Source organism: Triturus cristatus, chromosome 3_2 (assembly GCF_964204655.1).
Source record: "Triturus cristatus chromosome 3_2, aTriCri1.1, whole genome shotgun sequence".
Classification (NCBI taxonomy): domain Eukaryota; kingdom Metazoa; phylum Chordata; class Amphibia; order Caudata; family Salamandridae; genus Triturus; species Triturus cristatus.
In genome coordinates, this window is record NC_140584.1 from 1042862723 (window position 1) to 1042886138 (window position 23416).

The following is a 23416-nucleotide window of genomic DNA, read 5'->3' on the forward strand; positions in this document are numbered from 1 at the left end:
ACAGAGAGAGAGGCTGACTGATTGGGAGAAAGACTGACTGAGAGACTGACTGGCAGAGAGAGAGAGAGACTGACTGACAGAGAGAGACTGACAGAGAGAGAGACTGCCTGACAGAGAGAGAGAGACTGGCTGACTGAGAGAGATACCGACTGACAGAGAGAGACTGACTGACTGAAAGAGAGACTGACTGACAGGAAGAGAGAGAGAGATTGACAGAGAGAGAGATTGACTGACAGAGAGAGACTGACTGACAGAGAGAGAGAGAGAGAGACTGTGATGGAATTGGGGTCAAAGTGTGTATGAAGCTAAGCAATACCTCTAAAGATTGCTAGTGTCTGCTAATAAAAATGTATTATCAAAATGTGCTCAATGTAGAGCAAGACTGACTGACTGGGAGTTAACCAACATCAAGTTTGTGAATTTTGCAACCATCCAATGGTCACAGAAAGAGTACATTCGGACAGCGTCCTGCGTTGGCATCCATCTGTCGGGAGACAGCTGCCAAAACACGGCCAGTTCAACTGTGAGATCTAAATATGCTTGGTGCAATCCTGCTGCACTGACGGCAACGGGGTACTAATTGTCAGCTGAGGAGTCCACTGTGTCGGCACCGCCTGAGCCACTATCGCGGCACATATATAAAGTTTAATTTTTTTTCTATTATTATTTATATATTAATAAGTACAATAAAAAACACACATGCATATTTTTTAAATTGTATTTTTAAATACATAACACTTATTGCAATATTTTTGCAGTTGTGAAGTACATTTATTGAATAAAGCAGTAGTATTATTTTATGTAAATACAGAACATAATTTTTTTTAAGTTGTAAAAGAAACACAGAAAATATGAGTCCTTACTACTTTATCCATAATATACATTTATATATATTTAGAAATATAGTACATTTTTTCCTGCATTTTTAAAATTCTTTTATATACCTTTTGTAAGTGTTGTTTAACGTAAATATTCTTAGTATATATTAAATAATTTTAAATATGGTAAAGAATTATTTATTATATATTTTATAATGTTTGTATTAATTCTTACAACATTGTTTTAGATGTGTAATATTTATAATTTTTTTAAACATTTTTGTAACATTGTTACTATTTGTCCCATTTATTCTTATGGTGATACAGTCTTTTTTTTAAAAAACTTTTATTAGACGAATATTTTTTTCTACCGCTATGTATAATTTGTACTCTATTGGTGTTATTTGGGGTCATTTCTGGAAGAAAGAACTCGCGGATGGGTGTTTTTGCTCATTGGAACATGTAAGTTACTTTTTAGGGTTTTTTAAGTGTTTCTAAGATGGGGGGGATATAGTACACTTGTTTAAAAGATCTGTCTGTTGTTATTCATAAGTCTTTAGTGTGTTTATAGCGTTTTTAATTCTATTTTGTATTGTGTTGTTTTATTATGTTTTTTGCAATGGAAAAATAATGGATGTTTAACGTATGTTTAAAATATGTGTGTTGGTAACTATTTTTCATAGTTTAATGTTATGTGTATATTTATTAGGGAATGTCGTGTTTTGTACGGGAGGGTGCTTTATTTATTTCTTACAAGTTTCTGTTACCAAACTATTTCAATGGGAATTTGGACGGTCTTTTTTTGGTTTATTAGAAACCAATTTTTTTTATATTTCTTTTTTATGCGTTTTCTGGAGTGGTTCCTTTTTTAAATCTTTTTTTCTGGTTTTTTTAATGGTATCTACAGACTGTAGATTGCTTCGAGGGATTGCTTGTGTATTTTCCTTATTTTTTAATTTTTGGGGGGAGATTTTGGACATCGTTCTAAATATTTTTGTTTGGATTACTACTTTTTACTATGTGGATTTGGACAGAGATCTGCTGCTACAAAACCCTAAGTGTAATTTATATTGTTATTGAAGGCGTAATTGTGATATGTCTTAATCAATGTTATGTTTGATGTATTTAATATGTTGCTTTATGCATGATATATGTTGTACTTAGTTATTTTAATATATTTAGTTTATTATTTAGTTTTGTTTGTTTTCTGTATATGTTTTTAAATGCTAGTATTAATATGCTTAATATGTCAGTGAGTAATATATAGTTTTTTAAATATTTAGTCGCTAATATATTAATATTATATTAGTATATATATTTTTTAAATGGTGGTGTATATTGTGGTTTCTGAGGTTTGTGGTAGGTTTATATGTCTTTTACAGGATAATTTGGCTATTACTACTAAGTAGTCCTTTGTTCTTTATAAATATTTTTACTTTACTTTGTAGCATCTCATACATTGTTTTAGTGTGCTTATTTAGTTTAGGGCCAATTTCAGTAACAGATTGTTCTTTTCTTGGGCCCTCATTACGATGGCAGTCGATTTGCACACTGACAGGCCTTCGGTGGCAGTCCGACCACCCTTTGGTCCCACCGCCGGATTACAATCCTGGTGGTTGGACCCACAACAGTTGAGGGTAAGACTGTTTCCCCGCTCCCAGCGTCAGTGATCCAGACGAGGCGTCGGTCAGAATCGTATTCCCGAATGGTGCAGTGCCGAAGCAGGCACCGCCATTGGGATTACGATATTCCTTTCGGACAGCCTTTTCAAGTCAGGAACACCGCCATGAAAAGGTTGTCAGAAAGAATTCAGGGGCCCTAAACAGGGCTCCCGTCCATAGTGGGCCACTGTGAAGTGACCCTGGGGGCCAATGTACCCCCACTCACCTCAATGCAACGTGAGCCATGCACAACATAGTGCATAGCACACCGTGCAGGGAGGCGCTCCATATTATGGTAGCTTATGCTGCGGCCCATTTTCTTGGCCGCAGCACAAACCTCCGTGTTACGGAGAACTTTCCAACCGCAAGCACGGCGATCATATCATTATGCGTCAGTTGGACTGCAGCTTGCTTGTTGGGCAATCTCCTGACCTCCGCGATAGCGGTTAGAGGTCCCACTTTCCGCTATTGTAAATACAACCCTTAGTTCTTGGTAGGTTTTTTTCATTTTGTAGTGCTTCCACTAATTTGTATAGTATAGGTTGAGTTCTGCCTTGTGTGTATTAGAAGGCATTGTTCCATCCTTTCACTGCATTGTTTGTTTTGGCTTCTTGTGCCAAGGTGCTATCATAGACATTCTACCATGGTATCTGGAATTTGGGTTGGTGTCTATGTCCTGACCTATGCACTTTGCCAACCAGTGTGTACGGGAACTAGTCCATTAAGGAAGTACGCTTGTCTTCATTTCTTTGATAATGGAAGCTTTCTATTAGGTTGTTGTAGTGGTTGGTCAATTTTTTTAACCTCAAAGGCAAATTGGCTGTTGGATCATATTCCACACTATGGGGCTCATTACGAGTTTGGCGGTTGGACCACCCAAGAACCAGTTTGCTCCTGCAATCTACCACCCGCCGCAGTATGAATTGTGCTGTCTGAAATGCTGACCGTGGCCACGCTGGTCTACACGCCGGTACTGCGGCAGTCTGAAATGTTGGTGGTTTGTCCAACAATGCCAGGTCTGGGGTCTGCCCGTTGAGCGTATTACGAGTGCACAGTCATACTAGCAGTCTCACAATGGTGCCCAACAAACGGGGGTTACCCAACGGTGGTTGACCACTGCGGTACACACACACAAAACAAACTGTGAGCATTGAATGGATTTAAAAACTACACACCTGAAATGCTTTGGCAAGAGGACACACCTGATAAGACACACTCCATCCCTAATCAGCATCCTTTGCTTCCAAACTAGAGCACAGCAAGACTGCCATTTAATGCACTTTTTAGAGAAGGCACCCCTTTATTCATCTTCATATTTAGCACTCTCCACCTGGAAATGTTTTTTAACCTTTTCACGTCTATCACTTGTTTTTTCTTCATTCACATACATTTTTGTTACATTTTCACCATGCCTGCAAAAGAAACTAGCTTAACTGAGAAAGAGTTGACAGTCATGGTTAATTAAATCATTAGAGTAGAGCTACCCAATTTTCGGTCCCAAGTCCAGCTTATTCCCCTCAGTACGAAACTAGAAAATGTGGACAGGATAGCCAACTGAGTGAAGGCTGTTGGTAACACCCTGCACACACGGGGAGACATTAAGAAGAGGTGGAACGACCTCAGGCTGAGGGTCCCTACCAAGTACAACAGCCACCACATGGACACTCAGAGGACTGGCGGTGGCCCACCCAGCGCACCATTATAACTCTTACCCTGAGAGGAGAAGGTCTTGGTTATCCTGCATACTGAGGGATTGTCAGGAGTAGAGGGGGAGGGGTCTCTGGTAAGTTCACTTCAATAACTGTCACAATATCACAATGTCCTGTTTGCTCTCAACTATGCTTTTCCTATTCTGTTCTCTAGCTACTTTAATAACATGCAATACTCAAAGTATCCGAGATGTTGGTTTGTCTATGGCAATGTGTATTAGTGCATATAAGACCACATTAATCCAACTCCAGGACATGCTATATGTTGCAATGCTGTCTGTAAGTGTATTTCCATTAAAATATCAATCCAGGACCCATGATATGTGTGGAAATGTAAATGTATGGTCCATCCCAAATGCATGTAGCCAACAGCTATGGTATACTGATCATTTGTCAAGTGTTTCTAAAGTGACAATAAAGTGACTACAACACAATGAAGCTTTGTTACTCCAACTAGCACTAAGATGCTAGACTCCTTACTTGTCTCCCATGTCACTACTGAAGTTCACTACTCATGCTGGTTAACATTACTCAAGTGTTGCCAAAGTGACATTGAAGTGACTGCAACTCCCATGAGGTCTTGTCACTCCATCTATAATCAAGATGCTAGACTCCTGTTGCCCCTTCTCACTTACCACCCATGTCAGTACTGAAATTCACTACTCGTGCAGATTACTATTAGTCATTGAAGTGACTACAACAACCATGAGGCCTTGTCACTCCAACTCTAACCATGATGCTACACTGCTTTTTGCCCTTCTCACTTGTACGCCATGTTACTACCAATCTTATCTATTCATGCAGGTTACCATTACTCAAGTGTTGCTAAAGTGAAACTGAAGTGACTACAGCTCCCAAGAGGCTTTGTCACTCCAACTACGATCAAGATGCTATACTCCTTTTGTCCTTTGCTCAATTGTCTCCCATGTTACAACTGATGTTAACTTTTCATGAAGGTTACCATTCCTCAAATGTTGCTAAAGTGAGACTGAAGTGACTACAACTACCATGAGGCCTTGTCACTCTAACTCTAACCAAGATGCTACACTACTTGTGCCTCTTCTCACTTGTATGCCATGTTACCACTGATGTTAACTGTTCATGCTGGTTACCATTTCTCAAGTGACATTGAAAAGCTACCACTAATACCATAAAGCCCTGTGACTGAAAATATAACCAAGATGCTATGCTGCTTTTGCCCCTTCTTACTTGTTCTCCCATTTTGCAGCTGATGTTAACTGTTCATGCAGGTCACTATAACTCAAGTGTTGCTAAAGTGACATTGAAGTGGCTGCAACTACCACAAGGCAGTGTCATTTCAACTATAACCAAGATGCTAGACTCCTATTGCCCTTTGCTCACTTGTCTCCCATGTTACAACCAATGTTAACTGCTCATGCAGGTTACCATTTCTCAAGTGTTGGGGAAAGTGACATTGAAAAGCTACCGCTACTACCATGAGGCCCTGTGACTGAACCTCTAACCAAGCTGCTTGACTCCCTTTGTGCCCTTCTCACTTGTCTCCCATTGTACAACTGATCATAACTCATCATGGACTGTGCAATGTACAGACAATGCTCCACTCAGATATACGTATGCATACTTTGCACGATGATGTCCTGGACGAATTTGGTATATTGCAACGCGATGTATTACATTGCGTGCTTTTACAATGCAGTCGTTACAACGACCGCGTTGTTAGTACGCAATGTATTTACATTGCAAGTCATTACAACGACTTGCACTAGGGGGCGCGCTGGACTTAGGAATAGTATTAATTACTATTCCTACTCCAGTTTGCGCAACAGTAGGGAAGGTGTTGGAATTAATTTCCAATACCTCAATGCCCCCTAGTGCAAGTCATTGTAATGACTTGCGATGTAAATGCATGGCATACTAACAACGTGGTCGTAGTAGCGACCATGTTGTAATGGTACAGCGATGTAATGACAGCGTAGTGAGCACGGTTTCCCGTCCTGGACCCATCAACTGAAACTATTGATGGCATGAGTAACACCATAACAATGGTGTAGCCCTCAAATATGTCAACCTTGAAGGAAACTCAGCTCATTAGCACTGCCAGAGGCCTCTTGACTTGACTGCACTTCTCACATGATGAACAATGCTACATATACAAACAAGCTGAGTGTTTCCCTCAGTAGACTCAACTAGGCCTTGGAATGGACAAAAACACATGGTATGACTACTCTGTCTTGGTAGTTGAGTTTTGGAATTGTCATGGCTATCCCTAAAGCCAAAATGCCACATAGCTAACATCTAATGATCTGATGAAATCTAATATTTCAATTGAATGTCTACAAATGTCTAGTAACCAACTTCAATTCCAAGCTAATAGCTGACAATACTAACCTTTAACTATTTTGTTACATTCTAGGTACCCATTAACCTTGACACAAGCAATGTGGATGTAGATACCTCACTTCCAACATTACCAATGTTTTCCATTTTTCAACAGGTCGATCCACCACTGCACTGGGACAGCGGTTGTAAACTGAACAGAATTCCTCTCCTTCCCAGCAAGACTCCCTCGGTGATGACAATGCTCCTGAAGAGGTGTACGGTCCTGGCCCATCCCACCTGTGCACCTAGCACTGTGACTACAATTCTGCACACCCCAGTCCTGGTTTCTGATCCATCTAGCACCACCCCAGTCACAGAGGAACCGGGACCCAGTGGGAGGGTGCACTCTGTGCAAGGGCCGGGTGGGGTAGGTGTCATGGGAGGGTGAATGTGAGTCTCCAGAGTGAACCCACAGAGGACATGGATACCCAGGATGCCATCACCCAAGTCCTGAGAGTCTGCCGGGACTCCCAAAGTCTTATGGGCCAGGTTTTGACTAAACTCAAGGAAATGATGAAGCTGCAGTGAGACACATACCAGGAGGTTGCTGACATCCACACCTCGGTGGTTGACATCTACACTGAGGCGGCGGGCGGCCACAAAGGGGTGGCTGGCGTTTGCAGTGAGGTGGCCGGCCTCTGCACTGAGGCAGCCTTCCTGGTTGTGGTGCTGAGGAACATAAACACCACCCTCTGCAGGACTTTTTACCCTGTGTCTACCCCTTTCTGTGGCCCAATTACATCTGTGCCATTAATATCTGTCACAGCCACAGGAAAAGAGGTCCATGATAGAGGATGATACACCTGCAAGTCTCAACAGCTTCAGATCCCCCTTCTGTCTGAATATGGGGACGTCCATCGAAATAGCCAGGAACTCAGGATGGCAATACCCACCACCTCCTGTAAGAAACCTCACCCCTAATGTTGTCTTGTGTGTGCTACACATTCATTTTTTTGACTAATCCTGCCCACTTTTTCATATCGGATGGGAGGAGTCTATTGGACTTTGGAATACAGAACAATTGGACTCTACTACAATTGTTTCTTCCACCATGACTGAAGACCTCATATTTTTGTGGTCACTGTTTTATTTTTTACTTGATTTATTGGGCTTGATCACTCAAATAAAAATGCATGTTACCAAAGCACTGCCTCCTGTAATAATATTGATAGTTTACTTCCATGTGAACTTTGCAATGTCAAAATTAGGGTCTTCTGGAAGCATGAATAGGTTATCTGTAAAAAATGTTAAGATCAGAATCACTACCATGTCACAACAACACATGTTAGTGTCTGGGCTTACAACATCTTTATTCCATAGTTCAAATCATAGGCAGGCATGAGGTCAGATACAATCAAATAAGACATGTTTTAGTTACACTGGGTCAGTGATCACATAATCACTTACAGACTCTCACAACATGGTAGAAGGGGATACATCTGACAATATCCCACACAATAGGCAACTTCAAATTAGGTCTATATCATCAGCTGGAGCCATTTTGACCACCTCACAAAAGGAATTCTACATCAAAGTAACAAATAAACAGATGTGTCAGTACTGACCGCAGTTTCAGCCACAGGAACTTTTCAGTCCATTGTTTCTTGCAACTGGTTGAATGTCATGAAAAAAATGTCAGTGGTGTGCTACAGGCACTTTGCACTACAATGAGGAGACACAGCAACGGCTACATCCAATTCATAGACAATGAGGAATTAGCCAATGTGAAGAAGGGATAGCATGATTTGGCCACAACACACCATTGTGTTGGATCACATGATGGCACACATATTGCATTAGGACCAACGCACCCCAATTAACAAGTCCAATGGAAGCCAGGTAACTTCCATCCTCTCGCTGTACAAACTATCTTGGTATCAGCTTTGTACACCCAAACTCAGTGACATAGATTCCCCATGAAGAAGCCATGACTAGTTTGTACGTCTGAATAGCATGCGATACCTGCTCATGTCACAACTCTGAAATGTCCAAATGAAGATGATATAGTGAAGGTACGTAAAACAGACCAACACAGAGAGATTAGCCAAAACAAATACATATGACACACATCACATTGTCAACTTCTAGAGGTCACAAACCAAAACAACATTCACAGCTGAACAAAGCTACACTTACAGTACCAACACCTTTCCCCCAGATCTTTCCAGAGCCATAAATTCCCAGTATGTAGCATTAACGTCCTCCTCACAGCATCATTACAAGAGTTGCAAGACTAGTCAAAGTCATCACATCTCACATCATACTTCCACTCAGGAAAAGTAGTTCTGGATGAGATCCTTATGCAAGTCAGCTCCTTTTTCTTCACCTATCATCATCTTCATTTGGCATTCCAGGGTCCCTATCTGGTGGGTCTTCATGGCCTGCATTCCATGTGATGTAAGGGATGTTCTGTTGCAGGGCACTGTTGTAGAGTATGCAGCAGGCCACAGTGATCTTGCACACCTTCTTGGGTGGGTAGAGGAGGGCTCCTCCAGTCCGGTTCAGACATCTGAATCTGGTTTTCAGGAGCCCAAAACCCCTCTCTACTGGTCGCTGTGTTCTTCCATGGGCCTCATTGAAGCGGACATCCCCTGGCGTTGTAGAATTCCTCAGCGGTGCCAACAACCATGGCTGGTTGGAATATGCTGAGTCTCCTGGATGAAAGATAGCCAGATGGGCAACATTTAATTACACACATTCAGATCATACTACCTGACATTTCCTGCACAATGTTAGGACAGATGACACTTACCTGTAAAGTAGGCCCTCTCCGGTAGTAGTTCTGACATCAGGTGGGGTTGGGTGCTGTTCTGCAGTAGGTAGGCATCATGGGCAGATTCTGGAAACTGGCTACAGATGTTTGAGATGTTCAAATCCGCTAGGCAGACAACTTGCACGTTTATAGAATGGTAGTGCTTCCTGTTCTGGTAGACTTGCTGCTTGTCGTGTGATGGTACTAAGCCAATATGTTGAATGTGTCCAAATCCATAGAAATCCACGTTTACAGTGGCTCAATCCTTCCATCTGGGGAACTGGATGTATCTGCCCACGTGTCTCACATGTGGGATGTGTCAAAATCCAAAGAAATCTGCCTTCGCAGTCGCTAAATTCTCACATCTGGGGAACTGGATGTAGATGCCCACGTGTCTCAACATTGCTGTAAACACCTCTGTGAGGACCAACTGAACATCGATTGTGACATTCCACCTGAAATAGTAACAATGAATTGAAATTAGTTTGTGGCCAAATAAATCCAAAACTGACATGAGTTTCACTAGTGGTGGTATTGATGTAGGATTATTTAGGTGAGGTAGGAGGTCAGGCTCCAACTATTGGCATAGATTTACAATTGTTTACATATTTAAACAGAACTTTGTGATAATGGTGTGTAGGTCAGAAAATAGGCGGTACACAGGTGGCTGGCGTCGTTTCCCTCTCCCAGGGTACCTATATAAGGAGTAGCACAAAAATATATTTGGTCACAGTGTGAAGAGTAACATATGTGAATAGAAAGACAATAGTCATGTGTCTGAACATCAATGCTTCGTGAAGCAGTATACATTTTAAATTATCATTGTCAAATCTTGAACATCCACATGTGATCCCCAAGTTGGCCTTCACAGGTCTGTAACAGAACTGTGCACATCATCTATTCAGAAATTGTGTACATTTCCACTCTAGTGAGGATAGCAGAACCTGTAATATGAAAATACCGCCAACCGTGGTGTACAGTGCGCAGCGCACATTTGGCCTATGTACAGTTTTCCCAACCGCTAACATGGCAGCTGCATGACCTCACTAATAGGACATGTCGTACATTGGCTGCCGGCATTAGTTGACCGCACGGTGGGTGGTCGCTTGCATGGCGGTCTTAGCCATAGGTTAACGTTGGCGATAGTGACAGCCGTGGTCCAATTACTGTGTGCACCGACGCTGCTACCGTGTGCACATGTACGCAGCGGCTGGAAATTAGTTCACTTGCCTCCTGACACTGCTGTTATCAAGACCGCCTCCATTTTAGTGGCTATGTTTTTACCTCTGGGAGCAATCATGGCATGCAGTACTGTGGGTAGGGCCCGTCCCTTCACTCCAGAGGAGCTTGAGACCCTGGTATATGAGGTCCTTCCCCTGTATTCATAGCTCTTTGGCTCACCAGAGGAACAGGTAACTATTTCAAATAGTTATTCACTCTGTTCAACTTCTTCCTTTCTGTTCCCCTAGGCTACAATGTGGTTCTAAGTACAGTAGCTACAATGAGCTCTGAAGTAACATCATGATATATGTATATTGTTATGTATGGGTTCACACCATGTCTTAATACTATTAAAATCAGTTAAGGATGATGTTAGACAAGTTTGCCGTCCCACTTATCACTCAGCCCATATCAGACTTTGTAAAACAGTTGTCTGGGAGGTAGCTAAACCTCACAGACTCCTTCAGGGTGTCAGACAACCATATGTTCATGTTTGAAATGGCCATACGTTTCCCTTTTCTGTATTGAATTGGAGAAAAATGTGAAGTTTGTGTAAGATAGGAAGCCTCAGCCTGCAGAGAACAAGGCCTGATATTGATATGTGAGCAGTCTGGGCTATGGCCCAGCCTGGGCCAGAGCTACAATGGCAGAAGAACTGATGCACGGAGTAATATACCTGTAGACCTGCGGATCCATCGATGTCCACTAGTAGCCCTGATAGCTATTATATGTATAATATGAGGCATGGTGACTGAGGTGATCCACTGACCTGATACTTCTTTTGATTAATACACAGTGCCAATGTCTGTCTGTCAACAATGCTTGTCCCTTTACTAACACAGGTCTGTTGACACTTTTTTAACAGTGTTGCGTCCACTGTAGATGCCTATTGCACATCTGAGACATGAAATTAAAGATAGTGGGTTACTTTTGAAAAACGTTGGAAATGTGATTCATCTGCTTGGCTACAATATTCCCTATCACACAACACATACAATGATATGGTCATTGTCATCACTGTTGCAGTGCAGTGCCTCATGTGATAAAAGGGGTGTCCTGTGATGGCAATACATACCACACAAACATATGTTGACTTCCTATGATACTCAAATAAGTAGTCCACATGTCCACACAACCACCAGAGAGGTAGCTCTCAGTGTCACACATACCAGCCCTTACCTTGTGACCTTAGTATTAGGATGTTGTATATACTATGGTTCTTGCCACTAAGGACCATATGCATCAATGAAATGGGTCTGGCAGGAAATGTGTTTGGACAGTCATGCATAGGTAGTTTTCCCATCAAAAGGTCCAAATAGTGTGTTCTGTGTCTTGGTGTCTCACATCGCATTCCATGTAGGATGGGTCTGGCCTACATGATGTTAGTGGGGTGGCTTAGTCACTGTAGGTCATGACCTGGGTTGGGGTAAGTCATCAGAAGTGTGTATCCATGCTTTAGTTGTGCTTAGCATGTGACATGGACATGAAATATGTTGACTCTTGATGAAGGCTTCTGGTACATATCAACGTAATGCGTTTCGAGCAGCCGGGCCGTTCAGGTAACAGCGGTGAGGCTGTAAAGCCGTGTAAGGGAAGATTCCGAGGGACGATGCAGAGGGAAAATTAAATAATTCATTTTCCCTCTGCATCGTCCTTCGGAATCCCCCCTTCCACTGCCCCACCGCCCCACTGCTGTTACCTGCCCGGACTGTGCTGGTATCGAGCTGAAAGTTCTCATAAAACTTCTAGATGCAATCTGTTTCTACATTTATGGCATCCATACAGGTCAACGCTCATCAGAAAAAGACCATTTAGAAAGCCATCGCCAGGAAGGTGCAGACCCTGGTCTTCATCGGGTTTAGTACCCACCTCCCTCGATGGCCCGCATACTGGCAGTGGCCTACCCGGACCTTGATGGGCAGTTGACCGCCCAACAGCTGCAACAAGGGGGTTAGTCCTGGACAGAGTCATACATGTTACTGTGCAGGCTTTGTGTCTTGCACGCAGGCATATCCAAACCAAGATTAGTGGTTGCCCGTGTGCCACACACTAGTTGAGTCATTGTTACAGTAAGTGTGGTATTAGGTGCAAGCTGCTGTGTTGTGGCTAATGTCATTCTGACCTGAAAGACAGCAGAGTCCTGTCCACATCCAATCCTTTCTTTTTGAGCAGACACCTGGCTGAGTGGAGTGACTAATCATCTCATGTTCTCAGTAAATGTGGGTGACAATTGCACCACACAGGCAACTGGTCTTGATTGTGTAAGGAGTGATGTACCCTCACCACTGTCTCTCATTTAATGATGGCCCTATTGCATGTGACATGACATAGAGTTCACAGTACATGCAGTGACTGTATAACAGTTCCCATTGGTAAGTACTGGTTATACTGTGACATGAGAGTGCAAATATCACTAGTGCCATCAGAATTAGTGCCTACATGTGGGCCGGTGTACATTTAGCAGCTGAAGGTTCATCTGCAATAGTGTTCCTAAACACTCCTTTACTGACTAGTGGCATGTTTGAGTGAGTGAGATGTAGAACTGTGGGGGTCCTATGTGTGTGTCTACATTGATCCCCACAAAGCAGTCTGAGTAGAGTATGCAATACCAAAGAGTGATGTGATGTGCCTGCCCACTGTGACTGTAGTGGTCCCAAATCTTCATGTAAAAGGATGTTCAAGGATACTCAAAACCTTCAAAGGTGTATTGGCTTGTTGATATACAATCTCTGATTTGTGTCATCACCTGTACAAAGCAGGATTGGGGATGTTCATATGGCTTTATGGAGTGTTATGATTGTGAATTCAGAGTGTTTATCTCCCAAATGTTAGTACCTCATTGTTTTCTGGGAACTTTATCTGTTTAATGTGTTACATAGCTAAACTACATGTGTTGAAATTGCAATTGACTTTGCAGGTATTGGTCAAATGATTTAGTTAAGAGCACTAAATATCATCAGTGTACAATGATCATTTCTATGTGACATGATGTCTTTCAAAGCAGTGATTGATGGTGCATTGTTGTTCAACATGACCTTCATGACATCATTATGTGTTATGAGGGATAAGTTGATCTGTTGGAATCTGGACCTTGTGTCAGCATTGCGTAAATCTCAAAATTGTATCCATCCCATTTGGTTGCATCACTTCACAAAGGAATACACCATGTTCAAAGTATGCAAGTTAATCAACTATCTGAATATGGACATAAGCATGGAGTGTAGAGAATTCCAGCCATTCATTTGGGCCAGTCTGTGCTTGTGACATGAGCGGATCCAACTGCTTGCAGGTTATGTAGCATGCACGCATGTGCTTACGCTAACACGGAAGCCTATAGAGTGAACCTTGAAGCTGGTGTGATATGTGGACTTTTTCAATGTTTTCTGGTGATTTGTGATGGTCAGGTGTGAAAATGCAGTTGCAATAAACCCATGCTAAATGTAATTTCACACACATCCAGGGTAAGCGAAGGGGCCAACGTCAGTGGGGACACAGCTGGTCAAAGCAGTTTCCGACGTGTTGTTAGACACAGAGGGACCCAGTGACCAGGAGGATGCGACAAGTGCCTCAAAGGACAAGTTCCACATCTTATCGTCATCTGAGTGATCCTACAGTGGACACTCCGGAGTGGTGGCTGACCTAACAAGATCAGGCCCTACTGAAGAAACCTGGTGCTGACCCCACACTTCTACCTAACTACCGTCCCATCTCCCTTCTCCCATTTCTGGCCAAAGTGCTTGAGGCCCACGTAGCCAAATGTCTGTCCGCCTTCCTGGAAGAATCTAAATATCTCAACTCCTATCAGGCAGGGTTCCGGCCAGCCCACTCCACTGAAACCGTATTCCTGGCTGTCCTGGACACTCTCCGTGACAACGCGGATAAACGCTCCCCCCAAGCACTGGTGCTACTGGATCTTTCCGCCGCTTTCGACACGGTCGACCACACTATCTTGATCGACCGTGTCAAACAAGCTGGCATCTCAGGTACGGCAGCTCGCTGGCTTTCCTCTTTCCTGGAGACCGCTCCCAGGCCGTCCGTCAAGACAAATTTCTGGCTCCACCACACAAAACTAGCTGTGGTGTTCCACAAGGATCCGCTCTCTCTCATCATCTGTTTAATCTGTATATTTTCCCCTTGATCCAGTCCCTTAAAGACAAGAACGTGACTGTCTTTAATTATACAGATGATTTGCAATTGGTGTTCTCAGTTGACAACTCACATAGTTCCATCACCGAATTTCAGGCCACCATGCAACATATCCAACAATGGATGGACCACAACCATCTTAAGTTAAACCCTGGTAAGACAGAACTTGTTCTTATAGGGGATAGCCATAAATTCTGGGGCCCCCACTACTGGCCATCAGAGCTTGGCCGCTCTCCCTCCCCCTCTCCATCGGCCAAAACATTAGGAGTCACCCTCAACAATGACCTGTCACTGAAAACCAAAGTTGGTACGGTCATCTCCAAATGCTTCTTTCAAATGAGGAAGTTAAAAAAGATACATCGGTTTCTTACACAGGAAGCCCTGATCCAAGTGGTAGTAGCCACTGTCCTCTCCCTTCTGGACTACGCTAATTCTGTGTATCTAGGCATGCCAATTTACTTGCTCAAGCGGCTACATATGGCCCAAAATCAGGCAGCCAGAATGATCCTTCATCAACCGAGATGGCAATCAGCTACCACCTTGCTAAGAAAACTGCATTGGCTCCCAATCCCTCAACGCTGTGCTTTTAAGGCTGGCTGCCTTATTTTCAAATCCCTGCATGGCAACAACCCCAAATTTATTAATACCTTGATAGTCAGGCACACTCCCTCTCGGAACCTTCGCTCTGTCCATCTCTCACTCCTCACAATCCCCGCATTGAAACTTGTACGACTAGGTGGCCGCAGATTTGCTACATTCGCTCCCAGACTGTGGAACTCCTTCCCGCTGGAGCTCCGCTCCTGCACTGACCTACTGCAATTTACGTGCGCTCTATAAATCCTTATTAACATTAACAGTTCCACCTTTATCCAAGTCCACCACCCCTAGTTCCATTGATGTTCCCCCACCAGTTGGCTGTTCCTGCTACCTTAAGAAGGGAGGGCTCTCCTTCGCTGCTGGCACTCTCAACCCCTGCCCCTGTTAGCCCCGCTGCCCTGAGTGAGGTGGCTATTACCCTCCGAAGAAGCATCTCTGTGGGTCAGACTGCAGTGCTGAATGCCATCCAGGGGCTAAGCACCCAGATGACCCAGATGGTTGCCTTCATGGAAGGCATTCACACTGCCATTTCTGGCCTACAGAGATCTTTTCAGGCTCTGGCCTTCTCCTTCACGGCTAACCTTCAACCATCTCAACCTTCCAATCCCCCTCCTGCCCCTGCCCCTTCCCCAGAGACCTCCCTCACCACCCCCAGCATACCCCTAGGCACTACACCAACACACACTGACAGCTCCACTGACACACCTATACCTGCAGACACCATACCAACACACACTGACCTCTCCACAGACACAACCATACCCACAGACATCACTGCAGAAACCACAGACACCTCCACAGATACACTGATACCCACAAACACCACAGTAGCAGCCACAAACTCCTCCACAGACGCAAACATACCCACAGACATCACAGCAACACAGACTGACACCTCCACAACACCCAGCACATATACAACACTCCCACCAAAAAAAAACATATGTTCACAGTGACCCACTCAACAGCCTCCATCACAAAATACAGTGCAAACAGCAAACCCACCACAAACTTTCACTCCCTCTTCCTCCGAATCTGAACTCCATCTCATTTGCCCTTCCCCTTAATCCTCTGAAAACCTGGCACCCCTCCCAAAGTCCCAAAATCCTCTTCCACACCCAAACCCATCCCTTCCACTTCCCACTCCACCCCTGAAAATCACACTCCCTACCCCCCAAACCCAGCCCTAAAGAAAAAAAATAAGAAAAAAACTCCTAAACCCACTCTAAAACGCCTCGAACGCAAGAAGCCCCCTCCCAAGGAGAAACCCACCACCTACCAGTAATCTTCTGCTCTGCTTTTTCTCAGCTTTCTGGCAGGTGCCGGGAAACCTGCAGGGTAGCTGTGCGCCTTACAAATTCAAATTCAATTTGATTCCCTAAACCTCTGCCCCCCTTCCCAAGTACCATCTAAGAGGTGCCTGCTGTGCCCAATGGATGCACCTTTGTGAGGAGATTCCCTGGCACTGTCAGTAAGGGCAAGTTACGTCTCACAACCTTGTGCTGTGGCACATTTTGATGATATGGACTGGCCATTGGCCTCTGTTTCCCTTGATAGGTTGTTCGAGTTTGAATAAAACGTTAAAACGTATCTTCTTTTGGAAGACATTGTTCCTGCCATTACATTTCTATTTGATGTTATGTTCCCTGATTGCTGATCAAGTTGAAGTGGTTAGTATGATGTGCCCTTGGAGACAGTGTTGGAGTTAGACAGGACATGAGGAAATGTTTGATGGACGTGTATGTGGGATGACATCCAAATGGGAAAGATATTCATTGAGTGACTTGTTATGTGGTGAGTACTTCAGTGTGGCCTGGCCACTGTCAACATCATTTAGATGGCACTTCTCCCTATGATGTAAGTTGAACATGTGTTTGATGTGTTGTAGTTAGATATTTGTGTGTCCACACATGATGGTTATCAACTTGTCATACATTTGTGTAGTTCTGCATGGACATATGTCTATTTTCCAGTATTTACCTTACAGCTACTTCATCTAGATGGGTGCAACTGTTAGAGCTGTGTTTGCTTTCCTAAGTTGTTCTTACCCATTGCCTACACATGCATAACACTTGGTTCATCTATTGGTTGTCCCTGAAATGCTTTAGTTCCCCGGTCCAGTACACATGGAGTTTTTCAGTCTTGTGCAAAATGCACTGTGCCCCAGGGCCCCAGCTTTTCAGGGGTCCCCTTAATAGAGGCATAGCTATCACGTAGCAAGTATTCCATTGTTCCCTTTACATGGGTCTCACACTGATTCTTTGCACTCCCATTGACTGACAATGCCTTTTCATGTAGGTGAAATGTGAGAGTCTAATACAAAAGTTGTTGCAGTGAAGGCGTGTGTGACTTTACTTACACTTCAATACAGATGTTTCTTCAACATCAAAACAGAACCTGCGATGTGTGCAATCATGTGCGTGTGTCAAATTCACTATAGCATCTTGGTTAGAGTTACAATGACAGGGTCTCATGGTAGTTTTTGTCAGTTCAATGTCACTTTAGCAACACTTAAGAAATGGTAAGCTGTATGACTAGTGAAGATCAGTAGTAACATGGCAGACAAACGAGAAAGGGCAAATGTTATGTGTGACATAGATTAATAGGTGTGATATTGTTGAGGAGGTAGTGTTGTGGAGCATCAAATAATGCACACAACACTATCAAGGTTTATAATTTGCAAATACATGTCCATGTGTGTACAGTGTGCCTATGGTGTACCGATGTCTTGGCCTAGGATGGCATCCTACAAATGTATTTTTGATGATTGATAAGAAACAATCCCAGACTGGGTCCCTGAATATTGTAAATTAGTTGAATGCCCCACCTCCCTTGCCTTATCCATGGCGGTGCATCGTTTTACAGAGGAGTTAATGGCAACAGGTAGTTGTATGACTTACTGTTGAATTTGACTGCAACAGATTGGGTTTTGAAGGTAGGTAGAGCAGTGTCAGCACGTGCAGGATGGGTAGACGACGAGTAGAGGTGAGTTTCGGCCTTATATCCCTCCCTTTCGGATGGTGGTTGGACCACCACAGTCATGCCGGCTTAAAGCAACTTGTAATTGGGAAGTGGTTTCACTGCTGGTCTGAGCATCCCACAGCCTCATATGCCAGCTCTGCGGCCGCCGCGCCTTGAGTGGGCTGGCGGTGTCAGCGGTTTTCCAATGGTCTTAGTAAAGCCTGTAATGCGGTAGCCAAACGGCCATGCTTATCGCACTCAGACTGGCGTATGACCCTTAGAGCAAATTTTTTTAGGTGACACCATATACTTTGGTTAAAATGGTAATAACACCCTTGTATGGCTGTGTAGGGGTCTGTTTTAAGGATAGAAGGAATCATAGCTTGTTCAAAGCCAATTATTATTTTTGTGGGTAATAGTTGTTTGTGTGTTGTTTTACATGGGTTAGCAGTTCCATGTGGCTTGTGTATTAGTAAGTAAAGCATAGATAAAAGGGATATTGGTGTTCTGAAATTCACCATATATGCTGTATAATTGATGGAATGGTTTGGGACACATTTTAATTGTCCCGTCAATCATCTATGTTTGGCGTTCAGATCATTTGAATAAGTTATTTACAGTGGAGAATATTAGTATTAATTTCTCATTATTATTTTTGACATATAGGAGGAAGGCTTATTCACAAAATTAGTGTGACGAGTTAGAAAGCTTTTTTCAAGGGCAAAGTTGATCAAATTCACCGCCAATTGGCAACAGATGCTGCAAAGACAGAGAGCCTCACGCATTTCGTTGTCCCTCCGAGAAGTCACCAGGAAGTTACTCTTCCTTTAATAAGCCTGAGGAGACCTCCAAAGTTGGGCATGGTCCTTTTTGGATATTGCTACAATAACAAATGTGCTGTAATCTATTAAGTCTGGACCCCCTTCCTCCTGCGAAACATAGATTTTAGACAACTTCGTTCTGTTATTCTAAAACTTCTTAACACCTCTCTGAGTAAAGGTAATATTCCTCAGAACCGGAAGCACGCTCTTGTTCTCCCCCTCCTAAAAAAACTGATCTGGACCCTTCCTGCTGTTCAAGCTTCCATCCTATTTCCTTCTTCGTGTCTCTTCCAAAATCTTGGAAAAGCATGTTAACACTCAACTCTTCACATTCATTGAGACTCATCAGCTTCTCGATCCTTCGCAGTCCAGGTTCAGGGCTGCACACAGCACCAAATCTGCTCTTCTTGGGGTTGCGGAATGTCTTAGACGACATCTTGACTCTGGCGGCATGGCTGTTCTCATTCTGCTTGACCTAAGCGCAGCTTTTGACACAGTGTTTCATTCTATTCTGATAGGCAGACTTGAGTCTTTGGGCATAGAAGGCTTGGCCTTGAAGTGGGTGATCTCCTTTTCAAAGGATCGCCCCTTCTGGGTCTCTTCGGCCAATGTAGGATCTAAGACATTAGCTCTGGCCTCTGGTGTTCCTCAGGGATCCATTTTGAGCCCATTGCTCTTTAACATTTCTGTTTGTCCATTAGCAGATGTAATTGAGAAGTATGGGCTTACCCTTTTTTCATATGCTGATGACACTCAGATCATCTTTTCGTTATTAGCTTCCCAACATCAAGATCCCTCGTTGCTCCAATTGGGCCTGATGAACATCTCCCTATGGATGAATAAAAACGTGCTGAAGCTTAATGGTGATAAAACTGAGGTCTTGGTTTTGGGAAATATCCTTGATCTCTGGAGACCCAGACACCTGCCAGACTCCCTTGGACCGTTACCCACCCCGGCGACTAAGGTTAAGAATCTTGGCTTTATTTTACACAATAAGCTTTCCCCGAACCCACAGGTGTCCATGGTTGCTGCTACCTGTTTTGCTGTTCTCAAGTGGCTGAAAAAGATCCTTTGGCTAAATTGCCTTAGCAGCCCAGAGAACGGTTATTCAGGCTCTGGTCGTATCTACATTGGATTACGGCAATGTGCTGTACCGGGGTGCAGACAAGACCTTGATTCGCCGTCTACAGATCAATCAGAATGCGGCAGCCCGGTTACTCTTACGGCTGCCAAGGTACGCCTCAGTTTCTCTGGCTATATGTTCAGGGCCAAACATGGCCTACCTCTCTAATACATTCAATGACTGGTGACTCCCTGTGTGTCCACACGTCTGTTGAGATCATCCAGCTTCTCGCTGTTCACTACACCTATGTTTCGACTTACCCGCATGAAGGGACATTCCTCTGCATACCTCTGCCCTAAGCTTTGGAATTCTCTCACGGCCTCTTTAAGGAACTGTAACTCCTAACTTGCTTTTCGTAAGAATTTTAAGACTTGGCTTTTCTGTCTGCCCGCTGCGGGCACCGTTGGCTGCCTCTGTCCTGCGCTGGGAAACGCCTCTGGGTAGCTGCGGGCATTACATGTCTCGTAAATAATAAAATAATTAATGTTAGATGTATTGGTAGGTCTATCTCACTGTATGTTTTAGGAGTAGTGGGTGTCGTTGGTAGCCTTTTAGGCGTTTTAAGGTGGGTATTGATGTTAATTGGCCCAATATATGTTCATGGGCTTAGGATAGTATATTCTTTAGTATTTGTGTTATGGTTTCTTGAGAACTAGTGCTTGCTTCTCTTTTGTTTTCTAAAACTTCTCTCACTTCTAGCTCTGTGACATTTGGGAGGTGGCAATGCTCCTTTACGTTAACTACAACATGGCTAAATCCGACCCACACTCGGTTTGTATTGTGTGCCTTCCATCCACACACAGACCTGACAAATGTTACTACTGCCAGCAGTTCTCCAGAAGGACTCTTCAAGACAAGGAGAAGATAAAACTGCATGCCATGCAGGAAAGAGAAAAAGAATCCATAAGTTGCCTGCAAAGACATCCTTCTAAACAGCCCTCCTCTCAAGTAAGGTCTGAGCATAAGAAAAAAAGGGGGGAAAAGAAGATATCGGTTAGGTTTGCCATCGACGGAGAAAAGATCAGCTTTGAAGATACCCCTATGCTCACCGTCGGCTTCCATGTCGTTGACAGGAAGATCTTTGCCGCTGTTGATGTTGAAAGTTCAATATCCGTCGAAGCAGCCGACGCCAGGCATGTTGAAGCCAAGCAAGTCTAAGTCTAGACAAGCATCAGCTACTCACTAACCGACATTGACTGCTCCTTGTCGACACTTTAGATCCGCTTCACCTCCGATGGCGAGACACAGCAGCTTGGCGTCGAAGTCACACCATAAACACCGATATGGGCATTCGCCGTTGAGGTCCCCTCAGCTGATGCCAAAGACACCACCGATGTCGAGGATACCACTGAGGTCGAAGACCCTACCAACTTCGAAAACACCTCTGATGTCGAAGATTCCGCTCAGTCTTGGTCAAAAAGGCTTGGTTTCACCATCGCCGACGTTAACGTGAGATCGATCAGCGTCGAGAAGGTCGGCGTTGAGAACGATGTCCCCTCACGCGTCACTGCCATCAAAGAGGCAGTAATTAATTTGTTCACTGGTACCGACGTCGAGAGATCCTTCGACGTCGAGGGATGTTCAAGTGGTGAAGTCTCAGAAACCGATGTCTAGACGGTCGACATCGAGGAGTGCATCATCCTCTCCGGGCCTGAGAATTGTACAGATTACGCCGAAAGGTTTCCCATCTCCGAGATGGCTGAAGAGTGTGAAGGAGTGGAGATGGATTTAGGCCCATATCTCTGTACTGGGGTGAATGTATGACATTGTTCTGCATTCTGTCCATCAACTGTTGTTTTTGCATTTGTCACCCCGAGTGGGAAGGGTATGCCCAGACATGGGTCCCGTGCTCTCCATGCCACTGGAATCAAGCTATCCTGGCTGAAGAGGGGTGAAACCCCGAAAACGGTTCTAGGATGCTTCTTTTCAGTCCAGGGAGGACCTGGCTTGGCAGTTCGGGCTCGACTGTTCCCATGAGGCACAGGGTCAAGACTGATTTGCATATGGCTGGGTTCAATCTGGAACGGCATGGTGAGCAAAAAAACAATGGATTTAGGCCCAGATCTCTGTATTGGGGTTAATGTATGACATTGTTCTGCATTCTGTCCATCAACTGTAGTTTTTGCATTTGTCACCCCGAGTGGGAAGGGTATGCCCAGACGTGGGTCCCGTGCTCTCCATGCCACTGGAATCAAGCTATCCTGGCTGAAGAGGGCTGAAACCCCCAAACCGGTCCTAGGATGCTTGTTTCCAGTCCACGGAGGACCTGGCTTGGCAGTTCGGGCTGGACTATTTCCATGAGGCACAGGGTCAAGACTGATTTGCATATGGCTGGTTTCAAACTGGAAAGGCATGGTGAGCAAAAAAACGATGGGTTTAAGCCCAGAACTCTGTACTGGGGTGAATGTATGACATTGTTCTTCATTCTGTCCATCAACTGTTGTTTTTGCATTTGTCACCCGAGTGGAAAGGGCATGCCCAGATGTGGGTCCCGTGCTCTCCATGCCACTGGAATCGAGCTATCCTGGCTGAAGAGGGGTTAAACCCCATAATCGGTCCTAGTATGCTTGTTTCCAGTCCAGGGAGGACCTGGCTTGGCAGTTCAGGCTGGACTGTTCCCATGAGGCACAGGGTCAAGACTGATTTGCATATGGCTGGGTTCAAACTGGAACGGCATGGTGAGCAAAAAAACGATGGATTTAGGCCCAGATCTCTGTACTGGGGTGAATGTATGACATTGTTCTGCATTCTGTCCATCAACTGTTGTTTTTGCAAGGAGTGGAGAGTGCCAAGACGAAGTCCAGGGTCTGATTACTCTCAGATATATTCCCCCTCTCGAACAACTGGTAGAGAGGTGCGTCCACCAGCTACAAGGTCTCCACTGAGTTCCCCACAACTAGAATCTCCAGCTACAAGGAAACGTGGATCAGGGACACCTCTTAGGCACTCCCAGTCTAGATCTTGACACTCCCATTCCTCACAGGTTTCCATCATAATCTACCAACACTTCCAGATCCTCAGCGGAAGACTATTCCCCTACCTTGTCGGCCCCTCCTCCCACCAGAGTATCACCAGTGGACAACATCATGACTTTCAACTAGTTCCTATGTAGGGGGGCTGCAAAACCCAACATTGAGATGTCATTAATGATCCTGTTTGCATCAGGCATCTTCGAAACCCTACATAACTGGTCATCCACTAGACCTCTGCTCCCTTTGGTACCTGGCCCCAGAACAGGAGGTCCGA

The 23416-nt window shown here is 44.2% G+C and overlaps 2 protein-coding genes across 2 annotated transcripts in view; both read left to right on the forward strand.

Moving 5' to 3' along the window:
* The window catches only part of LOC146859074 (uncharacterized), a 143016-nt gene extending 135099 nt beyond the window's left edge, over window positions 1-7917 (forward strand). Inside the window, exon 5 of the mRNA XM_085646758.1 lies at window positions 6665-7917. Within this exon, the coding sequence (XP_085502884.1) occupies window positions 6665-6937 (273 nt within the window). The 3' untranslated portion in view covers window positions 6938-7917. The remainder of the gene's footprint in view (window positions 1-6664) is intronic.
* Window positions 1-23416, forward strand: part of HSF5 (heat shock transcription factor 5) — a 1208320-nt gene that overhangs the window by 300087 nt on the left and 884817 nt on the right. The window lies entirely within an intron of this gene.